The sequence below is a fragment of the Juglans regia genome, chromosome 9, assembly GCF_001411555.2.
Source record: "Juglans regia cultivar Chandler chromosome 9, Walnut 2.0, whole genome shotgun sequence".
NCBI lineage: Eukaryota > Viridiplantae > Streptophyta > Magnoliopsida > Fagales > Juglandaceae > Juglans > Juglans regia.
Genome location: NC_049909.1, coordinates 22,095,983 through 22,105,836, shown reverse-complemented (window position 1 = coordinate 22,105,836; position 9,854 = coordinate 22,095,983). Strand labels below are relative to the sequence as shown.

At 33.4% G+C, this 9,854-nt stretch overlaps 1 protein-coding gene across 2 annotated transcripts; it reads left to right on the top strand.

Annotated features, from left to right (window-relative positions):
- Positions 1-691: 691 nt before the first annotated feature.
- On the top strand, positions 692-9,086 carry LOC108992543 (sodium/calcium exchanger NCL-like). Of its 2 annotated transcripts, XM_035694088.1 has the most exons (8): positions 692-1,323; positions 4,160-4,345; positions 5,023-5,204; positions 7,056-7,201; positions 7,313-7,589; positions 7,709-8,017; positions 8,540-8,837; positions 8,882-9,085. In XM_035694088.1, exons 1-7 carry the CDS (start codon positions 924-926, stop codon positions 8,786-8,788), a joined length of 1,749 nt encoding a protein of 582 aa, XP_035549981.1. In that variant the 5' UTR covers positions 692-923; the 3' UTR covers positions 8,789-8,837; positions 8,882-9,085. The 2 variants fall into 2 exon arrangements, with proteins under 2 accessions (XP_035549981.1, XP_035549980.1); XM_035694087.1 differs by having other exon boundaries at positions 8,540-9,086.
- The last annotated feature ends 768 nt before the right edge of the window (positions 9,087-9,854 follow it).

Sequence of the window (9,854 nt, the reverse complement as noted above, 5' to 3'; positions counted from 1 at the left end):
AGAAATGGTGGGTCAGTGAGGTTGAGGTAGATCCACTAGATCAATTACAGAACTATTTTCCAAAAACAATGTCAAACATTATTCTCAATTTTGATAGCAATCGACATTTGTCGTTTTATAATATTCAAATATTTATCATCTTCTCATTTATCTTATATGGAACCATTACATTAATTAAATTCTAAATTGATAGAACATATATGGGACAAAATCTTTATGTAAGAATTGATGATAGGTACAAATATCATCTATCATAATATAACTAATCTAAAATATCGTAATCGTCATGCAAATTTATTTGTACAAGTTATTTTATTTTCAATTTAGTGTTTCATATCACTTAAATTATAAAATTTGATTTGTAAAATTAAAATTTTAAAATTTATTTTTTAAATCAAATTATACTATATAAATACTTCAATATACATGTTCTACTTAGCAAATTTGAGAATAATTTTTTTTTATTCGTATATGGTATATATGTGTTGCAGGAATAAGAAATTTTTATGATAAAAACTTTGATTTAGTAAATTTATAAATTCACGTTCAGCTCATCAAATTATAAAATAGCTGTAACTAATTATCTAATAAAACCTTTTGCTTTTATTCTTTATATTTTTCAAAAGGGCGAAAAGTAAATCACTAAGGAAAAAAAAGGATGAAGACGATATGTTTAAAGTTTAAACATCAGACTTCCATAACTAAACGTCTAGAATACAAATCACACACCATCAGAACACGGCTTTGACGCATGTTCTTACGCTGTCTCTCCGCTCTCACCGTTGGTCACCGTCGCACCGAGTCTTTTGTATGCTATTTTTATAGCCACTCAAATCCTGAAGAGTCGCTCAGTCTCTCAGATGTGCAAGCTAACCACTCCCTGAATAATCCTTTCCCATCCCCACCCTTCTGTTTTGTCAGCCATGTCTAACCGCTTAATCGTCTCCTTCTTCTTCCTCATCCTCCTAGTCGTTGCTAGCCCCGGCCATGGCCGCTCCATCGCCCACCCTCAATACTTGTCGTCGTCTACTGATCTAGTTTCCGATGGTGTCCACCAGCTTCAGGGCCCACCTTCCCTCGGTCTCAACCGGTCCCCTGCCTCCGCTGAGTCGACCTGCGAGCAGACCTACGGGTTCCTTCCGTGCACCACCACCGTGCTCGGCAACCTATTCCTCATCGTCGTCTATGGCTACCTCATGTTCCTCTCCGCCACGTATTTGTCCCATGGGAGTGAGCTCTTGTTAGAGATTCTTGGCCCTGGTATTGTTGGCGGTTTGTTCCTCCCAGTCCTTGGTGCCCTTCCCGACGCCATGCTTATTCTCGGTAAGCAATTCATTCACCATTTAAAAAAAAAAAAAAAATTACATTAAATATATATTTTTTAATTTTGTGGTTTGAATTTTCTTTTTTCTTTCGCCTGTTTGGTTGGAGAGAAAGTGGTAGGTTTAAAACGAAATGAAAAGTCTTGTCGCGTTTGTTGAAATCAATCATATGCAGATATATTTGGTTACTGACAACGGAAAGAATACGGAACTTATTGAACTTGTTAACACTGAAGGAATCAAGGAAAAAAAAAAACAGGTTGAACGGAGGGTTTGTTTATAGTTATTTCGATTAAATTCTATACCTTTAAATTGGGTTGTATTGAATTATGTATATTCAAAAATTATACTTATATATAATATTTTTATAAATTAAAAGGTATATTGTTTATTCTTTAAATTTTATTTTATTATTTATTTTTCTCTCCTCTTTCTCTCTCTCCACTAATTAATAGAATTCTAGGAAAAAAAATTTAGTGAATACTAAATGATAAAATTTGTAGTGGTGCTAAACATAAAATATTAAAAAAAATTAGAAAAAATAAAAAATAATAATATTTTATTATTATTTGACTCAAAGATGCATAATCTAATGTGAGAGTTTTTATTGATATATAAAAATCAATATTCAAAAGATGTAACTTTGCATATGCATATAGAGAAATCAATGCTAGTGCTCTAATAGTTTAATATTATTATGTCTCCTCATTTTGATAGTTCATGTATTTATTTATTTTTATTTTACTTATTGATGAAAGAAATAATTATTAATATATTAGTTTATTTTTTATGTTTTAAAAATATTTAAATATATTAAAAAAATATATAAAAAATAATAATAATAAGTAAAATTTATATTAGTGGTCAAAACTAGGGACACTACCCATCCCCTTTACGTCCCCAGCAATTTAATATAAAATAACGAGACTTTGGATCCAAAACTGTTCAGTTTTTTCCTTTTTGCTTGGCCAAGATTCATATGGGAAAACATTTTTAAAAGCTGAATATCTCATTAAAGTTTGGTGATTCGGTTTGCTTCCCCCCTCCACCTTCTTCTCCAGTGCTTGTACCGTTATGCTTTTGGCCGAATCTGTGATTTCTCGTGCCGGCTTCTTTTCAAGTTATTGACGGGGCTATTAAAAAGAGCCATTGTCAATTTAAGACGTATTCAGCTTTGGACCCCATATAATATGCTTTGTCGTTTTTTTTTTTTTTTTGAATCCAATATACTTGTCGTTTGAGATACGGTTTAGGTCCGTTATATTTGAGTTGGTACTGGTAGTCTGGTACATTTATGCACTGCTGGCAATTAATTTGCTTTGTGAGTTTTGGTGACGTTCACATCTTGTCTGGAGATAAGATATATCTACTAGGGGTGGCACCCCTGCATAGTTGGTGGTTCCACCACGATTTTATTTTATTTCTTAATATTTAAGATTTTAGAATTTTTTCTTTCCATTCCTGATGCGTGACATGCCCTGTCATCTTATCTAACAGTTTATTAATGAAATTAGGGGTACCCCACTATCTCGCCCCGACCGTCCTACCTATGCATGGATAAGGCCTAACGGGTGTGGGGATCCCGCTCTTCTCTACATATATAATTTTTTTTATATTTTATATATATATATATATAATTTATTAAAAATTTAAAATTATATTCAAGTTATTGGATTGTCTTGACCTCTTATATAAAGGTTGGCCTAAGAAGTCAAGGCAATCTAAAATATAACTCTAATAAATTTAAGTTATTTTTATATTTATAAATTTAAATTATATTATAATTTGGGTCTAAAAAAATATTTTTAGACTCAAAAATAATTTTTTAGACCCAATGTGTTGGTCTAGATGGGGTAGATGAGATTTTTTTCTCACCCCTAGAACTGGGGAGGGGTGCTAGGAAGGGTCCCCCCATCCTGCACCATGCGATGATGCGAGTAGCAGCCCTAAATGAAACATTGACCTAAAGATTGCTTTGCTGAAATCTGAAAGCATGGTTTAAAATTTCAACAGAAATGATATTTACAGTTATGGAGTATGTGAGTGTCGTGTAATCCTTTTAAAAATGTGAGTAAATACATGACTCATATGAAAAAAATTAATTTTTTAATAATGGATCTCGCTTTTTTTCAAAAAGATTACGCGACGGTTACGCACTTTACAACTGTACGTAGTATAAGTCATTTCTTGTTTAGTTGCAAATTAATACTTTTATAAAATTACTACATCCATTTTCTTTCCTCTCTCTCTCTCTCCCTCCCCAAATTGTCACCATCCAAATCATACAAACACAAAACTGATGTGTCACTGGATGCATGAGGATTCTAAATTATGTACCATTTTATTTTCCTGATGGGGACCATTAACAAGGATTGAAAATGTTCAAATAGGTTTAAAATGGAACTTATTGTAACAATTTATTTGAATTACATAAAAAAAAATTATTTGAAAGGATTTGGAAGTTTACCGCTGGATTTAGGTTGCACCGCTGGATTTAGGTTGCATTAGGATGCTTTTAAGCTTCTCCTAGATTTGCTAATTTGGCTGTATTCAAGTCATTTTCCTGATCCCGAGTTGGCATAGATGCCATATATGCTAACGTGCAGCTCATTGTGCTTAAAAAGTCTGAGCAGTTACTAATTAGTGTTCTTATGTTGTCACATTGTTAAAACCTTCTCAATCTGTTCCTTTTTCAATCAGGATTTTCTCTTACATAAATTTCGACTATGCTTTCTATCTCTTTCACTGATTACCGGGTTTTATCTACCAGCCATTGTAAATCACACACGTTATGGTTGATTTCTAATGCTTCTAATTAACTCTTTTGTCTTGTGAAGTATCTGGTCTTTCTGGAAGTACAGCAATTGCTCAAAGTCAGGTTTCTGTTGGAATGGGCTTGCTAGCTGGGTCAACTGTTATGCTTCTTACAATAATATGGGGAACATGTGTCATAGTTGGCAAATGCGACCTTGTTGATTCAGTTGCACAAGATGCAAAAGATACAAAAGGGTTTAGCTTAACTGGTATGTCCTTTGGATTTCGTCTTATTAATTTGCTAGTAATATTTGAAAATCAAACGAGTTGCTTTTGTAGCCTTTTTTTGGGTTTTTTTTTTTGCCTACTTCAAGCATAAGACTGTCTTTGCTAATTTTTCAACCCACGTTGAAGCTATGACGTACAAGATTTTAATAAACGGGTAGAAATTGAAAATATATGATCTAAAGCATGAGGGCTCTCTCTCTCTCTCTCTCTCCACATGAAGATATTGGGAAGCCATTGCTCACATGCCCACAGCGATGCAGAGTACAATGAAAAAAATCTTCGAATTTACTTATATGTTAAAACAAAACTCACAAACTACCAGACAATGCCATATTGCATTTGTAACGTGATCCCGAGGCAAGTATATGTGGGAACATTTTGCCTTTATCTATCTTAGACTATTATGATGCATAGTGAAACCTTCTATCTATTTTGGGATGTATTGTGTCATGCACAGTACCCATCTAATATGTTGCAGATATAGATAAACTTTGGATCTACGGAACTGTATTGCATTGAGTTTCTGACAGTTGGAGGGATGCTTAAGTTATTATCATACAGCTCCGGACCATTTGTTTATGTTTCCTGTAAACAATTCTGTAACTGTATGATTAACATATTAACTGGTTTTTGACCCAATAAAATCCCTATATTGCAGAATCGGGCGTTAGTACTGATATCTGGACTAGCTATGCTGCAATGATAATGGTTATATCTGTCATTCCATTTTTAATTGTGCAAATACCACAAATTCTGGATTCAACTTCGGGGAGGCACTTGGCAGTCTTGATTGCGCTTATTGTCTCTCTCCTACTATTAGTTTCCTATTGCCTTTATCAGGTGAGCATGCCTCTTTCTCATACTACTATCTAGTTTTCCTATTAATCGTATTGTATACTTTGAAATTTGTGTACTGAACGTTTTATACATTGCTATTAAACCTGTTTGCTAGCTGTTTAGGATGAAAGACCCGCCTTTGAGCTCTAGTTTATGTCACAGGCCTGATAAGCAACTCACTTGGTCCACGATCAGATTGTTAAATTTGCTGGTTTCTGTCGATACCATGGTTGAAGTCGGGGTATTGAGTTGTCAGGAGTTTGAAATCAGGAAGGGCTGTAATTGAGCCGAGCTGGTCTTTGGCTTGCCGAACTCGACTCGACTCAAAATATTCTAGCTTGAGATTTTTTTTTTTAATTCTTTATTTGAGCTCGACTCGATAAGTTAAACTCTCAACTCGAGCTCGAACTTGTCCCACAAATGAGTTCGAGTCGAGTCGAGTCGAGCTTGAGCTTGAATTATTTATTTTTTAAATAAAATTTAATAATTAATAAATTAAAAAAATATCTAATATTGAATTTATACAACTAATAAGTAAAACTTCTATTGAATTATAAAATTTTAAAAAATTTATAAATAATTAATATATAACTAGTTGATATTTATTCAAAATAATAATATACAATATGCCTACATATATTATTAATACATACACTTAATATGATAGCATATATCTATTTCATATATGGTTCTCACATACTAGTATATGAAATTATTAAATTTTATCGACTAATTATCATACAAATTATAAAATATACCTATTAAATATATTCATTATATAAACATAAGTAATTAGATTATATATTATATATTTAATTATAGAGTAATGCTACATGCAGTCATGAAGTGCGCAAGCGCTGTGCAGTGGCTTTGAAAAGGAGTGGGGTCCACTATTAAAAAATTATTATTTTTCATGTGGGTCCCATATTTATTTACTTTTTTCAAAGTGATTGCTCACGACTGCAACTATCATTTCTCTTAATTATAAAAATATTATATTTATATTATTAGCCAATACATACATATATATGTATATATACATAGGTGTATGTATATATTTATCAATATATGAATGAGTTTTAATCGAGTCGAGTTAATGAGTCGACTTGAGCATAAACGAGTGGGCCTTAACGAGTCTTAGTCGAGTCGAGTCGAGTTTTATTGGGTATGTGTCATTTACAAATTGGGCGGGTATCTGCTTTCACAAACGAACTTTTTTTTTTTTTTTTTTCACGAGTCGAGTTCGATTCGAGTTTGACCGAGCAAGAACCGAGTGGGCTATCGAAGAGACTGGTTCATTTACAGCCCTAAAGTCAGGTTTTCAGGAGCCATGCAGGCATTCTCAATTAATGAGCCATCCTCATTTCTTGTTGATTTATTTCCAAAGTTAATTATTTTCGAGGGGCTCGATTGGAAATTCAATTTGAGTAAATTTTACCCTTTTAGGATGGAATTTAACTTGGGCCTCTTAAGAGGCTTAACAGTGCTGAACCATCGAGCTACCTTTCTCTTTTCAGGAAAGCTTATAATGGTAATAAACAAATTTGTGTCCTCCACAGTTGATCCACAGTTGAATTAGTAATCCAAGTAACCACACCCTTGACTGAAGTTTAGATCCTAACGTTTAGTATCCTATGGTGTAAAAGTCTGAATGATTGACATTTACACCGTAGCAAGTGGTGAAATATTGTTTTATCAATGCACAGTGGTTCGCATGCTTTTTTTTTCCTGCTGTGGAACTTAGCAGGAGAGGAGTGGTCCATTTAGCATATTCTCTAAGTCACTCGAAAGGAGTAATGTAACTTCTAAGGTGATGGGTTGTTTACTGATAGACAAAATGGAAAGCTTGTGTAGGTCTTTCAGCCTTGGATCCAGAAGAGAAAAATTGCTTATGTGAAGCACAAGCATGTTATATTAGGACTGTTAAGGCATTTAAGACAGCGTGCACTGGGGAGATTGTTAAGGGATGATGGTGAACCTGACAGAGATGTCATTGAAAAGTAAGTTTATTTATTTTTTCTTGTTCTAAAATAACAAAGTGGCAGAAAATTAAAATTTAATTTCTTAGTTTTTTGGGGTATTTTCTGAATATTTGTTTGGTATCATGGCAGGCTTTTTGCTGCAATTGACACAAATGGTGATGGACATGTTTCACCTGAAGAAATGAGTGCATTGGTTGTTGGAATTCGGTTTGAGGAGGTTGACCTGGACCAGGATGATGCTGTAATAAAAGTAGTACAAGATTTTGATACATCTCGTGATTCTGTTATTGACAAGGATGAGTTTTTCAATGGCATTTCTAGATGGATAAAAAGGGCAAAGAGGACGCAGGTTGCCAAGCCTGATCCTGGTCCTCACACAATGAAGTTTTTAAACGACTTTCATGAGGTAAGGAACTGTTTTTCATTCATGACTCTTTTTTGGTTAAGAAATTTTTATTTCGTTAAGTTCATTCATCATTTTCATATTTTAAGAAGATGTTTGATTGCTTGGAAATCCATTTGTAGGAAACAAAGAGAGAGCACGATTTATTGGATGTGGGGGATCAAAGTGATGAAGTAGTTGCGGAGGATGGTGGTTCCAGATGGACCTCTATCAAAGCAGTGCTATTATTATTGCTGGGAACTATCATTGCCGCCGCATTTGCTGACCCGCTGGTAGATGCTGTTGATAACTTCTCTGATGCAACTAGCATTCCTGCTTTCTTCATCTCCTTCATCGCGCTGCCTTTGGCTACCAACTCTAGTGAAGCTGTGTCTGCAATTATATTTGCTAGCCGTGACAAGAGGAAAACCGCGTCACTAACATTTTCTGAGGTTTGTTTTGCATCATCCACTCCTTTATATCGATGTTTGTGTTATAGGCATCTTAGCTAGAGCCAACGAGATTTTGAACTAAGAGAGTGCTGGAGCTTTTATATATATATATATATATATTTATGGAATGAATTTCCAGTTTTTTCTTAATACTTCCTTGGCGGTTGGAACCAAACCAATGAGTGCCCTTAATATGTTGCTTGGCCCTCGCACACTTGGAAGTCAAGGGACACAAGACCTGAGATTTGACAATAAACTTGCATTTATGGGTTTGTTGAAGGCTTCGTTAGCTGACTAATAATCAGAAATATGTGTAATTTGCTTTATGTCAAAATATGCATGTGATCATTCATAACTGGTAGTTAGTACTTGAATTCAATGTTTTGCATCTGTTGTACCTTTATTCTGACAATATTTGTTTCTTTTAATTTTGCACTTTGGTAGCAGGAAACATTGATCCATATATATAACCTCTTCATTAATTCGAAAGTACTGATATAATTCATCAATTTCTTTGTGCAGCTATATGGGGCAGCAACAATGAATAATGTTCTCTGCCTCTCAGTCTTCTTAGCCCTCGTTTACATTAGGGGATTGACATGGGATTTCTCATCTGAAGTGCTGGTTATTTTTATTGTCTGCGTTGTGGTGGGGGGTTTTGCTAGTTTCCGCACCCATTTCCCACTCTGGACAGCTCTCGTAGCTTTCCTACTTTACCCATTCTCCCTGGCCATGATTTATGTTCTTGATTATATTTTGGGCTGGTCATAGATTCAGGGATGTGTAAAATTTTGATTGGAGGATATATATATATATATATATGTATATATATTCCATTTGCAGTAGGAAAGAAAGAACCGCAGCTTATATATATATATGTATGTATATTCCATTTGCAGTAGGAAAGAAAGAACCGCAGCTTATTTCTTCTAATCAGATGTCATTGTTTATTATAAAGTAAACTTTTGAAGAGTTTGCGTGTCTATCATTACTCTTGCTCATAACCCGTTTATCCCTTTCTTTGTTGTTGATGATATCACCTGTTATTATGGCACCCAAAGTTGAGAGCTTGAAATCTGTAGCAACACAAAATTTTTGGTTCTGCTTGTGGCTTTGTATGAAAAGAAATAATACCAATCTTATGTATGACTCTTATATTAGTTTTAAAGTGTTTCATTTTTAAATAAAAATGTCTTTTCAGGGGAGTGATTAGTAAATTTGTTGAGATTTTGATGGATGAGACAAAAGGCTGATTTGGTTACACAAAACTAAACTATCTCATATCATATCATATAATTATTACAACTTTTTCAAACTCTCAAAAGAATATAATAAACAACTTGATTTTTTAAATTTCAAAGCAAAAAATAATATTATAATAATATTTTATTCAACTTTTAAGAAAATATCTCATCTGAATTGTGTAACCAAACGAGGCATAATAATATCTATAAGCAATGTAATTAAATTTACTATTTATCAGAAATTTGAAGTGTAAAAGCTCCAAAGTTTTTATTTGGCTTGATTGGGGTTACGTTATGAGGCTTAAAAAATGTTTAAATAGTCTTAAAAGTTTTTTAATGAAAAAATTAAATTATTTGAATGTTACATATTAAAATATTTTTTAATCTCAAATAAGCTAAAAATTACATTTGATAAAAAACATCATTTTGATACATTTTCTCAATTGTGCCTTTTCGAATAATGGGAAGATAATCCGAATTTTTAAAAGACTGTCAATAAGAGAAAACACCCGTACAACTTTCAGACCAAAAGGCAAAACTTTAACTATCTGAAAATTGTATAAGTATTTTCCTCTATTGATAATCATTCTTAA